Source organism: Cnephaeus nilssonii (assembly GCF_951640355.1).
Source record: "Cnephaeus nilssonii genome assembly, chromosome: 6".
Classification (NCBI taxonomy): domain Eukaryota; kingdom Metazoa; phylum Chordata; class Mammalia; order Chiroptera; family Vespertilionidae; genus Cnephaeus; species Cnephaeus nilssonii.
The window spans coordinates 7,133,706-7,155,762 of NC_137077.1; the positions used below are offsets into that span (position 1 = coordinate 7,133,706).

Here is a 22,057-nt window from a genome sequence, read left to right on the forward strand (position 1 = left end):
TGGTCGGCAAACTCATTAGTCAACAGAGCGGCAGTTTGCCTACCACTGGGCTAGGGCTTCCCATTAATTTTTAGAGAGAGTGGAAGGGAGGGAAAAAGGGGAGAGAAACATCGATGTGAGAGAGACACATCATTCATCGTTGCCTCCCATGCATGTCCTGACCCGGGCCAGGGCCGGGGATTGAGCCTGTAACCGAATATGTGCTCTTGACCAGGAATCAAACCCATGACCTTTCGGTCCATGGGCCGACACTCTAACCACTAAGCCAAATCGGCTAGGGCTGTTTTAAGTTTTTACTGAATTCGTGTACTTTGGGGCAGGAAACACGTTATGTGGTATAAAAGGGTCTAGAGTGAAAAACAGCCTTTCTACCCCCTCCTCACCTGGCTTTCTTTCCCAGGAGAGCTAGGGTTCCTGGTCTCTTGAGAAGCTTCCAGAAATATGTGTTGGCTAGTTTTCTCATCTGTGTGGTGGCTGTGTTATCGCCCCCTCCTGCAGCCAGAACACCTTGCTGAGGGGCTGGGCTGGGGTGGGGTGGGGTGGGGTGGGTGGGGTGGGGAGGAACTGGCCTGCATTGCAGCCTGCTCCCTGTGGTCGGCACGGCGAGCCCTCTGGCTGCACCCGCAGGACCTGTGAGCTCTTCACGCCGGCGGGCAGGGTGCTGAGCTCCAAACAGCGTGAATCAATCTTCCTGGCCACACTGCCGGAGGGAGTCGGGCCGATTCTCTCGGGCTCTTGCATTCGCTTCCTTGCTTCTGTGCAGACAGACGTTCTGCAGACCTGCCCTCCCCGCCCACCTCCTGCTCCCCTTAGTCCCTTCTTTGAAAGAGACCTCTGCTTACCAGCAGGGCCACTACAATCAGGAGAAAGGGAGAGAGGAGAGCTGCTTCTTTAACATGTATTTTTTTACATGGTATTTATTAATTTGAGAGAGAGTGAGGGCATCAATTTGTTGTTCCACTTACTTAGGCATTCATTGGTTGATTCTTGTATGCGCCATGACCGGGGATCGAACCCCTAGGACCTTAGCATATTGGGACGACGCTCCAACCAGCTGAGCCGCCCGGCCGGGGGCCTGAGCTGCCTCTTTAGGACGCTGGACGCAGCTTCCCAGGGTCCTGGGGCCAGTGACACCCCACAGAAGTAAACGTGCCCTTTTCTGAAGAGGGGTCCGTATACGTTTTCATCATTTAAAAAAAGCCCCGAGCTGACCCCTTCCCCCAAAATGGAGGGAGAGGAAGGTTCTAGAATGTTCAATAAGTGGCCATCAAATGGTCCCCAGAGCCCCCCAACATTCAGTGACCTCTGAGTGCTAACGGAGGTCTCCGAGAGGCGGGCTTGATGAGAGTGTGAATTGCAGGGGACGCCTAAGGGACACGTTTGGGTGCGGCCTGGGTGTTGGGGGGTGGGTATGTGTGACCGGATGAAGGCGTCAAAGGCTTGAGGTGGCCTGTGTGGGATGGGGTGGGGGTGGTGGAGGAGGGAGAGAAGGTGGCTCAGCCCCTCGGGCTCCAGTGTGTCTATTCGAGAGAGTGTGCCCGCCACACACCGCCTGCCAGCCCCGCCCCCCGCGGAGGAGGAAGATCTTATCGCCCTAGGTGCTTCAGGAGTTTCAGGCTTTCTCAGCAGCCAGATCCCCCCCTCCCCCCTGCCCCCCAGGCCTTGCCCTCCAGCCTCTGGCAGGAAGTGGGCTGGCCCTGGGATTTCAGTCAGCTGCCCCCAGCAGTCTGCTCTCTGAGTCGCCAGAGCCGGAGCCCCGGGGAGATGGCTGTGGTCTCAGCAGCAGAGAGGAGCAGAGAGAGCTCGCCGCAGCCCCATGTCGCAGCCAGGTGAGGTGCCGCCTCACCCTCACTCTGCCGGGGCGGTCCCCAGGTACCGGCCGCTCCCTTGGGGTCCCTGCCACCAACCGCGGGGGCTCGAGGTCAAGGTCACGAGGAAGGCGCTCATACTGGCGAGGCCCACCCTATGGAGTCCTGCTGAGGAGGCTGTGGGGTGAGAGTCTGAGAAGTGGGGGTGCTGGGCGGTCTCGGGTTCGGGTCCTGATCGGTCCCTTACTTGGCTGTGTAACCGGCAGGTTGGTGGTGTCTCCAGGCAATATTGGGGGGATGGGCTGCCTGGAGGGCACGCTCTCTCCTCTCCTGGGGCTGAGGCCTCCTGCCCGTAACTGTGTTTGGAGTGCGGTGGGGATGGGGCTGCTGGGGGACAGAGCCATCCCTAGGGTGCCCTTCCTACCCCCACAATCAGGATCCCGCGCCTGCTGGGGAGATGCCCTCCAGAGGGAAACAGCAAGAGTGAGCCGTGTGTGTGTGTGGGGGGGGGGGCGGTCAGAGGGTACGGGGTCAATGGGATTCATCTCTGGCTACGGAGCTCCTGCTTCACCTCTCACAGTCTCTGCCCCTTGGAGCCTCTGCTGCCCCGGCTGGGCTCAGACCCGGGCCTCTGACATGTGCCTCCGTCCCCGTCTGAGGAAGGGAGTCAGTCATAAGAGTAGCTGCTCAGAGGTGAATGAGGTCATCGCTCAGAGTGCTCACGGCAGTGCCGGGCAGAGTGGGGCTGAGTATTAGTCACCCCCTCATCCTCATCCTCGTCCTCGTCCTCCTGTCGTCACTGCCATCGTTATCAGCATCTTCTTCTGACTTGAGTCAGATGCGCTGGGTGGAGGTCAGCCCCTTGGGCAGCTCTGCGCGTCGTCAGCCTTGGCGTCTCCCGGCAGGCGACCGTGACGCCCACCTCGCAGGGCGGTGGCGGCCCGATGAGTCAGTCGGTGGCCGGCGAAGGGCCGGTAAAGGGTGCGGACGGGTGTGTGGGCAGCCCGGACAGAGCAGCCTGGGGCTTGGCGTCTGCCTCCTCCTCCCTGAGGCTGGGACTCCTCCTTGCCCTGTGATCTTGAGCAGGTTCTTGAGCTGAGCCTCGGTTTCCTCCTGGGCAGGATGGCGCCGCCTCAGCCATCTAGGAGCCCCCTCCCCCCCTGCCCCGGCACCCACACTCTCCTGTCTGTCCTGGCTCCGTCCTTCCTCCAGGCCCTTTGCCCCCTTGGCATGCCGCTGCGCCCTCCGGCTAGGGTGGGGGCTCCAGGCGGTACCTCTCCTGGCCCAGGCGTGTCCTGCGGGCGCTGTGGCCGGGCACCGGCCTTCCTGCACTCTCGCATGCCTTTGCCCCACCTCCTCTCACCTGGGGCTTTGGACCAGGTCCTGTCCAGGGCACAAGCTGCCTGCTGACACCCCGCCCCCCCCCGGGGGGCTGACGGCTCCTGTGCCCCAGGGTCGTGATCTAGTGACTAAGGGGAACAGTGGGGCTGGCACGGAGAGCCTTTTGCTGGGCTCTGCACCCTTTGGGGTCCCAACCCCGTGCCCTGTAATATGTGGAGGGTCCAAAGAAAGAAGCAACCAGCCCCAGCCTGGGGAGCTCACCCTTCAGGGGGGATGGTGGGCCGTGCATGGAGGAGCCCCCGGGTACCGCTCTGAGCTCCTTCCCACATCAGGCCAGAGGCCGCAGCTGGTCCGTGCCGCCCCGTGGCAGGGGGGCTATTGGCCTTGCCTCTGGGACCAGTGTCTGGGACGGGGGCTGGGCAGGGTGGAACGGCGTGAGAGAACGGGACTGGGGATGGGGTGCGGGGATTGGATCCCAGCTCTGCCCCTTCTGTGCACGTGACCTTGGACGGGTTCATGACTTGGGGCCTTGGTTTCCTCATCTGGGTAAGGGGGTAATACAAGCAGCCCCCCAAGCCCCAGCGGCTCGGCGATCAGATGAGCCCGTGTACCAAGCCCCTGGCGAGCACACGCTCGGCACACACGGGTATTGTTAGGAGGGGACGGTGTGTGTTATTGATCCTCTGCACCGGCTCGGTGGGTGGGAGATGGACTCAGAGCGGTTACAGGAGGGGCCCCGCCTGGGCTCGGGGCAGTCCGCCCTCGCGCAGACCCGCATCTGCCTCTGACCAGCCGGTGGCCTTGGGAAACTTCACGTCTCTATGCCTCCGTTTCCTCATCTGAAAACGGGGATCATAAGAGCATCTCCAATGCTCTTACTGCTGCATTTAAAGTTTCAAACAGAGCCTGGAACGTAGGAACGCCTCGATGAGTGGTGTCATGTGGTTAGGGGGGCAGCCGGGTGGGGAGGGGGTGGGCTCTAACCCCAGCTGTGCTGGCCTCCCTGGTGGACATGAGCACACCTCTCCCTTTCCTGGGCCTCAGTTTCCCCATTTTGAACAAGGGGCTGGGCTTACTCAGAAGCCCTTTCAGCAATGACAACGTGCGGGTCCCTGACTCTGAAGGGATACGCGTGTGTGGGGCAGAGGGAACAGCAGGTGCAAAGGCCGCGAGGCTGGACTAGGCGGCGTGGTGGCGGGCAGGGTGGGTGGTGGCGGGCAGGGTGGGTGCTCACGGTGCTCCCTCCCCTCTTCCCCCCTCCAGGGCTCCCTTCCCCAGCCCCCACCTGTGGATGTGATGGCGGCTCCTGCTCTGACCTGGTGCCTGTCCCTCCTCGCCTTCCTCCTGCCCCCGGCCATCCCTCGGGCGTCCACAGCGGTGAATGGTGAGGATCCTGGCATCTGGACAGCGGTGCTCTCCTTTTGGAAGGAGGCCAAGGCCCTTCTGGATGGCGGGCCTGCTTCTGGGCAGAAGGGCCGCCATCGAGGGCCGGAGCCAGGGAGGAGGAAGGCAGGAGTCCTGGGACCACCTTCCCCTTCCCCCTCTGTCCTGCCCCCACTGCCCCCACACGCCTCTCCAAGCCACAGGAAGACACTGGCATCTCATCCCTGTCCCGCCTCAGCCTTGCAGCCTCTGGGGCTCAGTTTTGTCCTCTCTGAAGTGGGCCACTCACCCCTTCTCTGCCCGCCAGGGTTGTTCAGCTTCTCATCTGGTAGCCTGCGGGCCCGAAGCGGGATGGCGGGGGGACCCTGAGGGCCGGGCAGTGGGCCCCCCGCAGCCAGCACTCACCCCTCCTCTTGCTGGCAGACACGTCCACGCTCACCTGCTTCTACAACTCGAGGGCCAACATCTCCTGTGTCTGGAGCCGGGATGGGGGCCTGCAGGCCACCTCCTGCCTCGTCCACGCCCAGCCTGACAGACGGTGAGTGGGGTCGCTGGCCACCCCACAGACGCCCAGGACGGTGCGGGATCTTACCATCACTGACGCTTACACTCCGGAACCCTGACTGTCAGACTCCACGACCTCTGCGCCTTGAGGATCTTGGACGAATGGCCCCCACAGCCTCTTGCTACCTCAGGAGTCTGGGAAATTCAGGAGTCTGATAGTTAGACTCCTGGAACCTGGGTGGGCGTGGGGGTGGGGGGTCAGGCTGGCGATGAGCTGGACAAGGTAGACTGGGGACATGGGGCTTTGGGCTTCTATACTGAGGCTGGACTGGACTTTAGAGGAGACGGGGAAGGAAAGGGGGCTCCCCAAGCGTCGGGAGGAACCTGGGATTTGGGGGAGCCCTACGGCAGCTGTGGGGACGGGACGTGGGAGTGGTGGGGAGCTTGGGGTGGGGGATGTGAAGGGACTGCCGGATGCACGCCGCCTGCGGACAGCAGCAGGGGCCCCTGTGGGTGGGGTCGTGAGGCCGCCAAGGCCCCGTCGGGCCCCAGAGAAGGGTGCGGGGCGTCGGTGCGGAGGCCAGGTGTCCGGACGGGCTGGTCTAGACCACGCTGGCTGCTGTGGGCCAGGCTGGGGCGGGAGGGCCGCAGAGGTGCTCATGAGGGGAGGGAGAGCAGGCGCAGGAATGAGCACCCTGTGAGGTTGCCATAGAGCATCCAGCCTCGCTGCATGGGGCCCCCCCGGGCCGGCTCCGGGGCCCCTCCTTTTCTTCTAAGCCGTTCTTTTGCCTTGAAAGGCCCTGGAACAAATCCTGTGAGCTGCTCCCCGCGGGCCCGGCATCCTGGTCCTGCAACCTGATCCTGGGACCCCCCGATGTGAGTATCTGTCGCTGAGGGGAGAGGACCAGGGGGAGGGTGGGTGCCACGGGGTGTCCTTCCAGAGACGAGCTGGGGCCCAGCAAGCCCAGTGGGCAGCAAGCGCTGGTGGAGCGGGATGCCCGGGGCTGGGCGGCGGAAGGAAGGAGGGCAGCGTCCGAAGGCCAGAACGCAGGCCGGACCGGGGGTGACGGAGCCCGGGTGCATGAGCTCACATTCTGCCTCTGCTCCCGCAGTCTTCCCCGGGCTGGTGGGTCCTCTGCACTCCCGCACTCCTCATCAAGTGGGGGGAGCACCCCAGAAATAGTAATATACACACCCGACTCTTCGCGAGGTCTTCCCAAGTGCAGGGGGGTGTGGGGTCCGGAGTGTGGGTCCCGGAGCTGGACAGTCTGGGCTCCGGCCCTGGCTCCGCTGTACACCAGCTGGGTGACACTGGGTGGCTTCCATGCCCAGTTTCCCTTCCGTAAAGCGGGGATGATGATGGGAATGACAGGGCTGATCTGAGCATAAAGCACTTGCAATGCCACTCGGAGTAGAGCACGCTCTTGACACGACCGTCCGTGGATCCTGAGCGAGTGGCAGACCTGGGGTTGCACCCAGGCCTGTCAGACCCCAGCCCGGACCTCCCACCATGGCACTAGGCTGTCTCTGGAAGGACATGGGCTGTGCCCATGAGGGTGCACATCAAATAATTGCCTGGCAAAGCCTCCTTGGCAGTGGCGGGCACCAAGGATGCCCACACCACCTTTCCCAACCACCGCCAAGGTATATGCACTCCCGGGGGCAGCAAAGGGCGGTGGTGGGCTTGCAGTGTGGCGGATGAAGGCGCGGCCCTGGACCCAGACTGCTGTGCCTGTCTCCGTGAGCTCTGCGGTGGCCTGGCCTCAGGTCCTGGTCCCCCCAGCTGTGTGGCTTTCCTGACTGTGCGGCCTCAGGCAAGTCCCTAGGCCTCTCTGTGCTTCAGTCTCCTCAGCTGCAGGATGAGCATAGTCATAGTGCCTGTCTCATGGATGCTGGGAAAATCAAGTGAGACAACACGCACAAATGCTTAGAGGAGTGCCTGCCACAGACGAAGTACTCGGAATGCATTATTGGCATCCACAACAACAACAATAATCTCTCTATAGAAAAGCCTAACATGCTAAGTGTCTGGCCAATCGGTTGACCTTTCATTCGGTCGACCGCTCGACCAGTCGCTATGACGTGCAGTGATCACCAGGGGGCAGAGGCTCTGACCAGTAGGTTAGTTTGCTGCTGGGGTCTGCCAATTGGGGGGAGTGGGTGAGACAGGCTGGACACACCCTGGAGCCCTCCCGCAGTCCCTCCACCAGCAGGCCAACCTCCCGCAGTCTCTCCCCTGCCTGGCTAGCCCTGATTGGCCCTGACATGCCCTGGAGCCCTCCTGTGGTCCCTCCCCGGCCCTGATCGGCCCAATGGGGACTGGGTGAGAAGGGCCAGACACACCCTGGAGCCAACCTCCCATGGTCCCTCCCCAGCCTCTAAAATATTTCTTCTAATTAATTTCCTTTCATTGTGCACAAATTCATGCACCAAGCCTCTAGTAGTAATCCTATATAATAAAAGCCCAGCAACCCAATGGCGGAACGACCAGAATGACCAATTGACCAGTTGCTATGACGTGCACTGATCACCAGGGGGCAGATGCTCAATGCAGAAGCTGCCCCCTGGTGGTCAGTGCACTATCACAGCGGAAGCACCGCTCGGCTGACCGGGATGAGCGGCTGCTCTCGCAGCAGGAGCAGCCGCTCAGAGGGCGATCCTTGCAGGCCACCCCCCCCACACACACCATGAATGAATCCTGTGCACCGGGCCTTTAGTATAATGATAATACTAATGTTATCTGGGACAATCTGGCCCCCATAGAAGCTGGAAGAAGGCTAGGGCAGGGTTGTGGGGCAGAGGGAGGAGTTCCCAGCTCTGGGAACGCTGATGATCAGGTTCAAGGTTTGCTCATAGTGGCCCTGCAGCAGGTCAGAGGGACTGTGCCTGGGTCCTGGGCGTAAACACAGCCCCCCGAGCCCCAGAGCGCAGACCCTAAGGGTGCCTGCAGCCGGCTCCCTTCTGCCGGGCTGCGGGGCTGCCTCCACACAGGGAGGGAGGAGGCCGCCGTACGCTGCTCACTCGGCAGCCCTCCGTCAGGCATGGCGGGCCAGGGCTCGGTCTCTGTGCGACTGTGGACAGGGCCTGGGTTTGAATCTGGGTTCCCCGGCGGACCAGACCAGACGTGTGACATTGGGAAGTCCCTTAACCTACCTGAGCCTCGGTTTCTCACCTGCATGAGGGGGTGGACTGCTTGAGAATGGGCCAGAGCTATGGGCTAAAGCACCTGAGCAGGGCCTGCCCACACATGCTTAGTACCTGGCCATTTCCTTCCAGAAAAGTCAGGGCCGGGGGTGGGAGGAGATGGGGAGGGGAGGCTTTCACACTCAACGCCCTGCACCTTTTTGGGGACCCCTTCTGCTTGCCCACCTCTTGTGACCGGGAACTCCCTCTCTCCCAAGGCAGCTCACTTCGCTTTAGAGCAGGGGTTGACAAACCACTGTGGCCCCTGGGCCAAAACCAGCCTGCTGTCTGTTTTTGTAAATAAAGTTTTATTGGCACATAGTCACGCCCATTCTCTTACATGTGTATGAGAGTTGAGTAGTTATAACAGAGACCATATGACCTGCCAAGCCCAAAGTACTCACTACCTGACCCTTTATAGAGGAAGTTTGCCAACCTCTACCTTAGTGCGGGCGTGGGGCGGGGCCCACCTGCATTGCAGTCTTGGTCTCCCCTCCTGCCCCCCCCCGCCCTCATCCTGATGGCCACCCCCACCCCCACCCCCACGCCAGCTGCCCCAGCAACACCTCTGTCCCCCTTGCCTGCAGGCCCAGAAACTGACCGCTGCAGACACCGTCAGCATGAGGGTGATGTGCCTGGACGGGGAGAGGTGGACGAGGGTGATGACCCAGGACTTCAAGCCCTTTGACAACCGTGAGTGAGGGGTCCCTGAGGCATTGGGGGTGGGCACCTCCTCCCCTGTCTTCTCTCTGGGATCTCACTGTTCCAGTCTCTCTCTATGAACTTCCACACCCACATCTCACAAGTGCACTGCCCGCGGCCCCGGGCTGAAGTCCCGGCTCCTTACCCGGCATTCAAGGCCACTTGGGAACCTGCCTGGCTTCCCCCCAGCATCCTCCTCTGTGGCCTGTATCCCTGCCACGCCAAAGGCCAGCTCTCCGAACTCACGTTGCCCATCCATGCCTCTGAGCCCTTGCACATGCTGGTCACAGGGTCTGGAAGGCTCTTCCCACCTGGAAAATTCCCACTCACCCTTCCAGGCTCAGTGAGGAGTCACCTCCTCCGGGAGGCCTTCCCAGACTCGCCCAGCCCTTTGTACCTCCCCTTTCAGGGAGTTTATATCCTGGGTCTGTCTCCCCCACTCAGTGTGAGCTCCCTGAGGGCAGAGCTATCCCATCCCCGTCTGCAGTCTGAGTACTCGGCACAGGTCCAATCTGGGTGGTGCTCTGGGAAGTGTTTGTTGAGTGACCGAGGGCCTGGCCCCACCCCCAGCCCTTCCTGCCTCCCTCCAGACCTTGCAGGCCATCGCTAGGGAAGAGGTGAGCAGAGGGCGAGATCCAGGCAGCGTTCTAAATGCAGGCCTGCCGTGACTGAGTGTGGTCTGACTGGCGGGTCCTTTAACGTGTTTGGCTCAGTTTCCTCATCTGTCAAATGGGGACAATCAGTTACCTGCTGCACATGCTTATTGTAAGGAGTCTCTAAGCCAAGACTCAAACTGCTTAGCTCATGCTCCATAAACATTCACTCATTGTTGTTCGTGGAGTTCTACAAAGTCTCAGAATTACAGAACTTAGATCAATTTAACTTCAGAATCATAAAATCTTACAATCATAGCAGATTAAAGGATAAGTAAATTACATGAATGGGATGCTCTGTTTAAACCGCTTAGCTCATTTCTGAGGGCAGAGAAAGGCTGCCCTGAGTCATCCATTCAGAAGACAATTAAGCACCTACTACGTGCCAGGTAAAGTTTCAGGCACCAAAGACACGTGAGAGAACAAGTCCCTGCCCTCAGCATGCTCACAGCCTGGTAAGGGAGACAGAACATGAAGAACCCAAAATAGGGATTTCATATGTCAGGTGGCGATAGTGCTCGGAAGACAATGCAGCAGGTGAGGGGGGTAGACAGGCGGTGGCACCCCAGGAGGGAGGAACAGCAGGTGCAGAGGTGGAGGTGGGAGCACGTGTTGGCTCCACCCTCTCAGCGTCATGATCCAGCATCCCCCAAGCCTGCTCTCCCCTCTCTCCTCCCGCTCCAGTTCGCCTGATGGCCCCTGACTCCCTCCAAGTCACCCAGGAGGGGAGCCGCAGATGCAACATAACCTGGAACGTCCCCCAGTCCTCCCACTACATTGCAAGACACCTGGAGTTTGAGGTCCGGACAAGGTCCCTGGACCACAGTTGGGAGGTGAGTACAGGGCCCAGCCCGGCCTGCCCTGATTCCTGTGCTGCTCACCCTGTCCATCCTCCACCTCCGCAAAGGCATGACAGCCCCAGGCAGCCCTGCCGCTCCTCTGTACGGCCTGCTCCCGCCTCTCCCCCCCCCCCGCCCCCCGCTCCCTCCCTGTGACCCCCGACAACCCAGGGGCTGCAGCGGGTGGCAGACTCCAGCTGGCCCCCGGGAGGATTTACACAGCCAAGAGACAGGCGCCTTCCCTCTGTGAGATTTCAGAGGCCCTGGGACGCCCCCTCTCCACTCTTCCAATCCAGCGTGGGCCCGGGCCACAGGGGTCTATGCTCATTCATCCCCTCACTCCTTTATTCACTCACTCAGTCACTCAGCAAACATTTCCTGAATGCCTACTATGTGTTGGATGCTGGGAAGAGAGTGGGGGCCAGATGGCAAGCTTCCCGCTCTCAGGAAACTCACATGTATGTGTGTGTGTGGGGGGGGGGGGGGGGAGTAGGGAGGCAGGCAGGCAGCAAACATGGAAACAGGAGACTGTGGAATACGGATAAAAGTTATCAAGAAAATGACATGCGATAGCACTTCTAAGAGGGACTGGGACCAGGAGAGGCTGCTCTGAGAGCTGAGGTCCAGGAGCTGACCCTGCAGAGGTCTGGGGAGGGTTTTCCAAACAGAGGAAGCAGCCGCTGCTGCAAAGGCAAACACTACTTGGGAGTGGGGGGACCGGGAAAAATAAAAAAGAGGATGCAGAGGTCGGGGAGGTCTGTGAACACGGTGGTGGTGGTAACAGGGCGACCAGCCTCAGGCCTGAGAGGTGGTGGGAGCTCAGGCCTGGGGCAGGGAGGAGAGGGGAGGAGGAGAAGGGTCCCCAGTAGGTCCTGGAGGTGGAACCAGTTGATTGGCAGATGGCTTTGGATGGAGGGGATGAGTGAGCGGGAGGGGTTTAGGATGACCTCGGGGTTTGGGCAGCAGCTACTGGGTCGTCAGGACGTCTTTGGGGAGGACGGGGTGGGGGTGGAGGAGAGAGGGTGACGGAGGGGAGAAAGGAAGGGTTCTCTGCTTTGCTCCGCCTCCTGGTCAGCCCTGCCGCGGGAGGGGAGGGGGGCAGCGGGGCCCCTTTGCGCTGACAGTCCTGTCTCTGCCCCAGGAGGCCTCCCTGCTGGCCCTCAAGCAGAACCAGCAATGGATCTTCCTGGAGACCCTCGCTCCGGACACCCCGTATGAGCTTCAGGTGCGGGTCAGGGCCCAGCGAGGCAGCCTCCTGACCTGGAGCCCCTGGAGCCAGCCCCTGGCCTTTAGGACGAGGCCCGAAGACCAGCCCCTGGCCGGGAGGAGGCCTGACGGTAAGATGGAGTTGGACAGGAAGGGGTGTGGGTCTTGGGACAGCTGGTGAGGGAGGCCTGGGGCTGAGGCTACAGTGCTCATCTGTCATCCTTAGCTCGCTTGATGTGACCCTGCAGTGTGAGCAGCGGGGGCATAATTGTGCCCATTTTACAGATGGGAACAGGGACTCGGGGAGGGCCCGGGAGTTGTGAGTTAGTGGGGAGGCCAGAGAGGCTCTTTTCACTTTCTCCATCCTAAACCTCAGACTCCTGGTGCCTTCCAGGGCTGGGGGTGGGCTGCTTTCTCCCCTCAGCCTCAGTTTCCTCATCTGTAAGGTGGGTACCATGATACCGAGGCAGGGCTGCTGTAATGAAGGCACACGTTGCCCCATTCGGCCTGGCTGGGCCAGCCGGGATGCTGTGCAGGCCTTGGGGGCAGAGAATGGCCCAAGTTGGGGGTGGGGAGATGCGGGAGGGATCTGGGTGAGGCGGGTACTTCTCTAACCCCCTTCCCTGCTTCCCCTCCCACCCGGAGCAGCCCCTTCACTGGGCCACATCCTCGTGGGCCTCTGCGGTGCCTTGGGCTTCATCTTCGTAGTCTATCTGCTAGTCAACTGCCAGTACCTCGGGCCGTGGTAAGAGCGCTGGCTTCCCCGTCTGTCCTACACGCTCCTGCGTGACACCCACGAACCCCCCAGCCCCCGCACTGCTAGGTCACATTCTGGGCTGAGCGCCTGCTCAGATGCCCCTGTGCCCTGCCAGGAGTCTGAACTGCTGAACACCCCTGCCCCCCCGCCCCTCCACCCTCCCCCTTCCCCCCTCCCCCCGCCTTTCCCTGTGGTCCATCCCCACAGACAGAATCCGCCTGATGGGAATTGGGGGGCAGGGAGAGTCCTGGGCAGGGGGACTGCCCGGAGCAATATCCTCAGGAGCCACACATGTGTGTGTGCACGTCAGCTGCTGTGTGTAGGCCCTCGTGGCTCCATACAGGTCTGGGCATCCATTCATTTATTCCTTCATTTACCGGGCCCAGAGCCGGGCAGGGCGCCGAGTGCTGGGACACAGGGCTAGCCACGTGCATGTGGCCCCATCTTCCTGGAAGGAAGGCGGGTACCTGTTAGACACACACACATATGTGTAATGAGACACAGTGGTTAGGACGGGAAGGAAGGTACTGGAAGCAGATTACAGGCAAGGAATGTCAGCTGGGAGGGGAAACTTCCCCGAGGAAGCGATGACTCCCTTGAAATCTGAAGGAAGCGCTAAGGGGTGGGGGTGGGCAATGGGGATAGGAGAGAAAGCAGCATGTGCAAAGGCCCTGGGGGTGGGGGAGGAGGCAGGGACATTTCAGAAACAGAGCGTAGAGAGGTGGTTGCCACTGGAGACCAGCAGGGGATGGGGGAGAGGGCTGGGCATGTGGGCAGCAGCCGGGCTCTCGGGGGTCTCGAGGCTGTGGCATCCACTTCAACACAGAGGCCTGCAGACACCAGAGCACTTAGACTGGAATTCGGCCCACACTCACCTCTCCCCACACCAGGGGGCCTTGGGCAAGGCACAGCCCGGCCACCAGCCCTGACAGCCCTGACGAGGGGCCCACGGTCCGGCCTGACTCCCTCCCCCTGGCCCACGCTGCTCCGGCCACCCGTGTCCTTGAGGCTCTGGCTCTGTTTCCCACCCTCCCCTCCTCCCCCGCACGCTGCTCTTGGCCTCCCCGTGTGCAGGGTCACGTTGCGCACTTGGCTTGTATTTGTCTCGTTAGAATCTCAGCTCCTGGAGAGCAGGGACCTCTCTGTTGGCCAGTCGTGTCCCAGCACCACGTCCCTTACTGGACATGCGATCAACATTGACTGAATGAATGGTCGCATGTAGAGTGGCTCGGGGCTCTGCCCTCAGAGCTGTGGGCTGATGGCAGGACACGTAGTCCCTTCCCTTCTCACCTTCCTCTCCCCCCGCGCCCCCCCCCCCCCGCCTTCTCCCCTGTTCAGGTTCAAGAAGGTTCTGAAGTGTCACATCCCAGACCCCTCAGAGTTCTTTTCCCAGCTGAGCTCAGAGCACGGAGGAGATCTCCAGGTAGGAGTTCGGAGGGAGCGGGCAGAAGCGGGCGGCTGACGTGTGCCAGCCAACGCGTGGGCAGTGGTGCCGAAGGGTGGGGAGGCGGATCTCAAGCTGAATGGCACCTCCTGTTGGAGCCAGACTGCCTGGTCCTAGTCCTGGCTCCACCACTCCCTGGCTGTGTGACCCTGGGCAAGTGATAGAACATCGCTGTGCCTCAGTTTCCTCGTCTGTAAAATGGGGAGGAATGTAGTGTTATTGTGTGTACGGCCCTGAGAACATTGCCTGGCCCGCAGCTAGAATTACTGCCGCCCGCCTGTTGACTGAGAAGGTCTTGGCAAGCAGCGCAGGGACTGGAATTCAGCCCCACCCCCCCACACCCCCAAACCAGGTGCCCGTGGGCAGGGCAAACCTGAACCCCCGTCCGTGGCAGCCCTGACCAGGAGGCCCACCACCCTTGTCTGTCCTAACGCCCTCCTGGTTCACTCTGCTCTGTGGGTACAAGTGCTCCCCACACCACGGAGCGCACCCCTGCTCTGTGCACGTAACGCGCCCTCTGCCCCTGCAGAGGGCCCTGGTGGGCTCCCTGACTTCTCACCGATGCTCACAAGCATCGCCTCAGCCACAAAGCACAGACTCACCTGGGAAGGGCTGGCCCACAGAGTAAGACTCTGAACTCCATTCAAAGCTGTGGTCTCCCCCCTGCCCCCGCCCCCAGTCCACACCCACTTCAGGAAGGAAGCTTCAGCGGCAAGGGGGATGGGGTGGGCTGCCTCTACCACCCTACCCACCCCTACCGCAGGCAGGCACCCTAGATTTGGGGGGAGGGGCTGAGGTGGGGGTGGAGAGAGGTTAGGAGGGGCGGGAACGCCATCCCGCCATCCCGGACCAGCTATCCTGAGCGGGCGTGGGAGTGCTCTCTCAGGCTGGCCCGGGCCCCTTCTGGAATTCTTTGGAAAACTCCCTGGGACTGGGAGATCTTACCTGCAGTTCTCTCAATGTGGGCAAATGCAGCAACTGGAAATTCCTCCTTTAGTCCTAAAGGTAGTGAGCTCCCCATCAGCAAAGGTATGCAAGTGAGCCTGGCCTATGTAGCAAAACATGGCTGAAGGGATTCCTACAGTGGGCCTGCTCGGAGGCTGGACTCAGTGCACGCTCAGTCCTCCTCCAGCCTGAAGTCTTCCTGATTCAATGGCCTAGGCCCGTGGTCGGCAAACCGCGGCTCACGAGGCACATGCGGCTCTTTGGCCCCTTGAGTGTGGCTCTTCCACAAAATACCACGGCCTGGGCGAGTCTATTTTGAAGAAGTGGCATTAGAAGAAGTTTAAGTTTAAAAACTTTGGCTCTCCAAAGAAATTTCAGTCGTTGTACTGTTGATATTTGGCTCTGTGGACTAACGAGTTTGCCGACCACTGGCCGAGGCATTTTGAGGTAAAGTGGGGTCCTTCCTAGAGAGCTGCAGACCACTCCCTGCTCCCACGAGGTCACCCCCAGTTACAGCGCCTGCCCCAGGCCTAGTGTGTGGAGGAGTCCCTGGGGACACACAATGTGGCTGGGGGTCGGGCGGCCAAGAGGGACCCCGCCCTCTGTATGAGTGGGGGGCCCGCCCCTCTTTCTCTCTATCACAGGACCCCCAGCTGCAAGGCCACAACCCATTGCTCTGTCCAGGGACAGGACTGGGCGTGCATGCGAGTGTGTGCGTGGGCATGAAGGAGGATGAGTTTCCCCTGTGTGCCCCCTAATGCGCTTCAGGGCATGTGGATGGAGGCCCAGCCCAGGAAGTGGTGACCACACACACCTCTGAGGGCCCAGGAGCCTGGCACGCCAGCACTGGCCACGGGCCTGGCCTCTCCCGGCTGCACGCTCCGCGCTGCGGCCTCTGTGCACCCGCCCGGCCTGCCCTTTCCCCCTCTCCTAGTTTGCTATCCATCCTCACCATCTCTCTCTCACATCTTCCTCCACAGCGCACACGCTGGCTTGGGGGAGGGGGTAGATTTTGTAGAATGGTGTGTGCGTGCGTGTGCACATGTGCGTGTGTGTGTATGAAGTGTGTGTGTATGAAGTGTGTGTGAAGTGTGTGTGTATGTATGAAGTGTGTGTATGAAGTGTGTGTGTATGAAGTGTGTGTGTGTGAAGTGTGTGTGTGAAATGTGTGTGTGTGAAGTGTGTATGTATGAAGTGTGTGTGTGAAGTGTGTATATATGAAGTGTGTGTGTATGAAGTGTGTGTGTGTATGAAGTGTGTATATGTGAAGTGTGTGTGTGTATGAAGTGTGTGTGTGTAAAGTGTGTGTGTGAAGTGTGTGTGTGTGAAGTGTGTGTGTGTGAAGTGTGTGTGTGTGAAGTGTGTATATGTGAAGTGTGTGTGTATGAAGTGTGTGTGAAGTGTGTGTGTGAAGTGTGTGTATGAAGTGTGTGTATGTATGAAGTGTGTGTGTATGAAGTGTGTGTGTGTATGAAGTGTGTGTGTGTGTGAAGTGTGTATGTGTGAAGTGTGTGTGTGTATGAAGTGTGTGTGTGAAGTGTGTGAAGTGTGTGTGTTAAGTGTGTGTGTGTATGAAGTGTGTATGTATGAAGTGTGTGTGTGTGTATCTGTATAACAGCCCACTTAGCTCCAGAAACTTGCTCTGGGGAGGGAGAAGCAGGGCATTTCTCTACTGGACATTAATTCATCTGAAATATACTGCTTGGGCCCCGGGCTCAGTGCTGGGGGCACAGGAGTGCAGGGAGGAGCCCATCAGGCCTGGGCTCTGGGGACCATGGTCCAGCTGCTGGGGATCCCAGGACAGAGAGCTGTTGGGTTCTCAAATGCACCCAAGGCCCCCCTCACACCACCCTGAGGGACCCCCCCCCCCACTGTGTAGTGTAGATTGTACCCTGTGCCCGCTGTTTCCACCTTCATTTTCCTTTTTTTAAATATTTTTTTATTGATTTCAGAGAGGAAAGGAGAGGGAGAGAGATATAGAAACATCAACGATGAGAGAGAATCATTGACTAGCTGCCTCTTGCACACCCACACTGGGGATCAAGCCCGTAACCCGGGCATGTGCCCTGACCGGGAATCGAACCGTGAGCCCCTGGTTCACAGGTCCACACTCAACCACTGAGCCATGCTGGCCAGGCCCCGCCTTCATTTTCTTACTTGCCAGCTCCCTGCAGGTGCCCAGTGAGGAAGCAGGGAGGACGCAGCAAACGGCTGTGTAATGGAGGCTCTGAGCGGTGCAGGGACCTGCCCAGGTCACACAGCCAGCGAGCCGGTGCCGGACCAGGTCTCCCTGCTGCTGGCCAGGGCTCTGGCCGCTAAAGCACCTGAGAAGTGCTCTGATGGGCACGCTCCTCTCTGTGGAGGTGGGGCAGGTGGGAGGCACAGGGCACTGGGAGGGGGAAGCGAATTGGGGGACTATTAGCTCCCCACCAGAGATATTCCCCTGGCGACGTGCGTGCGTGGGGAGCCTGCGTCCCAGCTCTGCCACCGCTGGCTGTGTGCTCAGAGCCAGGGCGAGTCTGTATCGTGAACAGGATGCGCTCTCGGGCCCCCTCTGCCCCAGCACTGGCTGGTCGATTCACACACGCGCTCGTCCCCACCCGACACGGATGTTCCACCCCTCGCTGTGTCCTCCGTCCCCGGAGCAGCGCTAGGCTTGTAGGAGGTGCTCAGTAAGCGGCCACTCGTTGAGCCAACACTGCCCTGGGCACCTGCAGGAAGCCAGGAAGGCCTGACTGGGGCTGGGGAGCAAGCACCTCCTCGGGCTGACCCAGAGGGTTCCCCAAGCCAGTGGGCAGGCAGGTGGGGTGGGGGCGGGGCAGCCTTGGCTGGCTTGTTGGAGGAGGCATCCCACTCACCCGCTCCGGTCTGTCTCCTGGCAGAAGTGGCTCTCCTCGCCCTTCCCCTCGTCCTCCTTCAGCCCCAGCGGCCCGGCCCCCGAGATCTCCCCGCTGGAGGTGCTGGACAGGGACGCCAAGGCCACACAGCTGCTCCTGCTGCGGCAGGGCAAGGGGCCCTCGCCCTCTCTGGAGACCAGCGGCCACTCGCTGACCAGCTGCTTCACCAACCAAGGCTACTTCTTCTTCCACCTCCCGGACGCGCTGGAGATCGAGGCCTGCCAGGTGTACTTCACCTATGACCCCTACGCCGAGGAGCTGGACGAGGACGGGCCCGGAGCACCCGAGGGGTCTCTCCTCCCACCCCTGCCACTTCCGCCCGGGGAGGATGACGCCTACTGCACCTTCCCCCCCAGGGATGACCTGCTGCTCTTCTCCCCCAGTCTCCTCAGTGGCCCAAGCCCCCCAAACACTGCCCTGGGGGGCACTGGGGCTGGGGAAGAGAGAGAGGGAACCGCTCCGCAGGAGGGATTCCCTAGAGACTGGGCCCCCCAGCGCCTGGGGCCTCCCACCCCAGGAGCCACTGGCCTGGTGGGTTGCCCGTCACCCCAGGAGAATGCACTGGGAGAAGCAGGAGAGGAGGGCCCTGGCCCTGGCTCCGGCCCTGGCCCTGGGGAGGGGGCCGGCTTCCCCTGTGCCAGCCCTCCTGGGCAATGCCAGGTCAGGGCCCCCACCTCCTGTCTGCCCCTGAACACGGATGCCTACCTGTCCCTCCAAGAGCTCCAGGATCAGGACCCGGCGTACCTGGTGTAGACTGACGCCCGGGGTGCGGGGCAGGCGGCTCTCCACCGTTGCCCCAGGCCCCGTGGGGACTCTCTGCCTTCGAGGCTGGCCCACTGCTGAGCTCCGCAGTGTCCAGCTGCCCCTGGGGCATGTTCGCTCAGAGGGCCCCCACCAGGCCCTGCACACTCAGCCATTCGGTTCCGAACCTCAGCTGCTGCTCCCTGGTCCTCCTCACTGTCCAAGCCAGGAGCTGCAGGGGACACTCTGACTCCCCCACCAGCCACGGGGACCCTGGACTCTGCCTCTGAAGCATCGCTCCTCCCAGCCTGCCGCTGCTCCTCGAGGCGAGAGCTCATGTCTCCGGGGGTCTGCAGGGCCTCCCTTCTGGGCTTCCTGCCCAGTCTCCCCCCGTCCCCCACCCTCCACGCAGCAGCCAGAGCGCTCCTTCCAAAACACACGCCAGGCCATGCGGGCCCTGTGGCCCTCTGTCCTCCACCCATTTCCTGGCCGGGCCCCGGCCCCTCCAGCACCACACTGGCCGTTCCCTTCCGGAACCCTCTCAACGGTCCTCCTGAGCCGCGGAGCTCCCTCATGCCCCACACCTCTGCACATTGCCGTTCTCTGTGCCTGGGGTGCCCTCTCCTTTCTCGTCGAGGTGACAAACTCCCCTTACCCTTCCAGTGTGGGTTCAGCTTCCCCTGGAGGGAAACACCGCCTCCCTTAACGTGCCCGGACCTTGAGATTCGGTGCTGGCGTTCTCAGGGTCGCAGGGCGGCTGGATAAAGAGGCCCTGTCATTTCCCTTTGGGATCTCTTTTTACCTCAAAAAGCTGGGCTACTGCCTCTTTAAGGCTGTGGCCCAAGTATGGACACAAACCCCCCCCCCCAGTGACGTGGACACTGGCTGGGTCCTTCCACAGAGCCATCAGGCATGCTGCTGGAGAGAGACCCCTCCTGGTGCCAGTAGCCCACTCCTGGGTCCCGCCTCCTCCGCCCTCCACTGCAGGGGTCTCTTCCGCAGCCCAGGGGCTGGCACACCTCCAAAAGGGCAGCTCCATTCACTGCACTTGACACAGTGCACTTGGCACCCCATCGTGTTCCCCGGGTGAATTCACGAACTGTCGGGTACCACCTGGCCTGGGCTTCCCCGCACCCAGCTGCCTTCTCGCAGGGGGTGCCACCCACCTCACAGCAGCACCCTGGGCACCTTGGCCCTTCTGAGGTCAGGACTCAGAGAGGCGAAGGCCCCTGCCCACTGGTTCCAGCAGGCCCGCTCCGGACTGCTCATCCTCTCACATGGCAGTCCTCCCCCTCCTGCCTCCTTCTCAGGGCTCCCCACACCCCTTCACTTCTTTTCCCTCTGTCCCTGGCACCAGTCACACCTGTGATGTCTCTCACAACCTCTTCCTTGACTTGGAGTCTTGCAAAGGCATGGACCTTGCTCTTGACCAGAGCAGGGAGAGCGCAGTGCCTGTATTTATAGGTCCTGCTCCGAGCTGATTTAGCACTTGACACAAGCCCACCCATTGGCTGACTGGCAACCTATGATATGCTTTAGAACGGAAGCTCTGTCCAATCACAGAGGCCGGGCCTGGGCTGGCCAATCAGATTTCTCTCAGTTTTGGGCATTTGAACGCAGGGAGGGAGGGAGGCTCCTGGAACAGGCACGCTGGGAGAAAGCGCTGGAAAATGCACGAAACCACTGGAAAATGCACTCAGGGAGAAAGCGCTGGAAGATGCACGAAACCACTGGAAAAGGCTGGAGAGGGGGTGAGCCCCAGCTCCTGACACAAAGACACCTACTGCTGAGGGGGCTACTGGCCCTCACTCAGGATTCCTGTCTCCTGTATGTCCACAACAAACGCCCTTTCCTGAAGTCGCCCGAGTCTTGAATTCTTACCGTGGAATAGCTCAATCACCCTGAGTCTCACTTCCCACCTCCTGGTAGGACACCCTCTGTGCTGGGCGTCAGAGCCCCGCTCCTCGCCTAGACCTTTGCAGCGTCCTGGGGCAAACTAGGGAAGTGCTCTGCAAGTCCCTTTCCACCTTGCAGAGTTCTGGGCGGTTACATTTCTCAAGCCTTGGTCATTTGTGTTACAGATATTTTTAATGATCCGTGTGCACCATCTTTGTTTTTGTGTACTTAATATTTTTCTTTAACTCAATTCACAGTTTGGGTTAAATACTTTCATTGAAAGGAAAATCTTTTAAAAAAATATATTTTATTGATTTTTTTACAGAGAGGAAGAGAGAGGGATAGAGAGTTAGAAACATCGATGAGAGAGAAACATCGATCAGCTGCCTCCTGCACACCCCCTACTGGGGATGTGCCCGCAACCAAGGTACATGCCCTTGACCGGAATCGAACCCGGGACCCTTCAGTCCGCAGGCCGATGCTCTATCCACTGAGCCACACTGGTTAGGGCGAAAAGAAAATCTTTATATTGCTTCTGGAAATGGAAAACTGATATTCACTATAAGTAAAAGGTAACTGTAAAAGTTAAATACAATAAAAATGTTTTAATTCATTGCCTGCTGGAAATCTGCTCAGTTGGCAAGGTTGAGGGTTCGATCCCCCATCAGGGCACCTACAAGAAGCAGCCAATGAATGCATAAATAAGTGGAACAACAAATTGATATCTCTCTCTCTCTCTCTCTCTCTCTCTCTCTCTCTCTCGTCAATAAATAAGAAGTACAAATAATAAAGGGGAGATTACTAAGTGTGGGTAAGCTGTTAGAGACATCCCAGCACCAAACAGCCTTCCTTATTGAGGAAAAGCAAAAGGATTGTAGAGGAGATGCCTTTTCCACTACAGGAGTCAGATTTATCCTGCAGGGGTCCAGGCATCACCTCACAGGGTCTCATGACTTGTATGGATCTTGGCTGTGCCAACCGCCAGCTGCACTTCCTAACCTCCCCGAGCCTCAGTTTCCTAATCCGAAGCCTTGGAGCATGACACCTGCCTCACCGGTGATGAGAGGTGATGCTGGGGAAGTTGTATTTATTTTTAGTGCCCTTGACTGAAAAGTTGGGCCAGATCATGGGTGTAATGTCTGGCATCCATAAAACTGCACCCATGGCAGACATGGCTAATCGATTGCACCCGCGCACGGCAGACCTTGCTAATAGATCCTCGTCCTCCGGAGCCTCAGTGCCCCTTTAGCTTCTGTAAGCAGTTCCCGATTGATCACAGCGGGCACCTGGTGACATCTCTGACCAGGTAGGTAATCCCTCAGGCTCCTTCCACAACAGAAGCTCTTGTTTTTCCAGACTCGGATTTCCCAGGCAGGAGGACAGGCTGAGATGACAGCAGCCGGAAAGCTGAGAGGGTCCTGTGAGCAGGTGGGCGCAGGGAACCCAGCTGTCCCCGCTGTTTCCAAGGAGAGATCCGAGCGGAGAGAGGGGCCACCGTACAGCAGGTGGAGATGGTCTGATGGTCCGGAGTGGATTGGAGTGCGGCCTCGGGAGCTGGAACAAGGACGGAGCAACTGGCAGGGGTGTGCAGAATGAAGGAGAGACAGGCCGGCCCGGGTCGGATTGCAGGGCAGAGAAGCGGCACCAGCTGGGGACCAGGCAGCCGAAGGCCCGGGATCTGGGATCCGTCAGGTGCAGAGCGGAAAGCAGGAGGCAGCAAGGGCAGATTGAGGGATAAGAGGAAAGGGAGGAGAGGTG

At 60.1% G+C, this 22,057-nt stretch overlaps 1 protein-coding gene across 2 annotated transcripts; it reads left to right on the forward strand.

The window, feature by feature from the left end:
* Positions 1-1,705: 1,705 nt before the first annotated feature.
* On the forward strand, positions 1,706-20,894 carry IL2RB (interleukin 2 receptor subunit beta). Of its 2 annotated transcripts, none has more exons than XM_079773703.1 (10): positions 1,706-1,829; positions 4,413-4,533; positions 4,956-5,070; positions 5,834-5,912; positions 8,807-8,912; positions 10,259-10,407; positions 11,555-11,750; positions 12,268-12,364; positions 13,715-13,799; positions 17,648-20,894. In XM_079773703.1, the coding sequence occupies exons 2-10, from the start codon at positions 4,446-4,448 to the stop codon at positions 18,413-18,415; spliced, it is 1,683 nt and encodes a 560-aa protein (XP_079629829.1). In that variant the 5' UTR covers positions 1,706-1,829; positions 4,413-4,445; the 3' UTR covers positions 18,416-20,894. The 2 variants fall into 2 exon arrangements, with proteins under 2 accessions (XP_079629829.1, XP_079629830.1); XM_079773704.1 differs by lacking the exon at positions 1,706-1,829 and adding an exon at positions 1,838-1,992.
* The last annotated feature ends 1,163 nt before the right edge of the window (positions 20,895-22,057 follow it).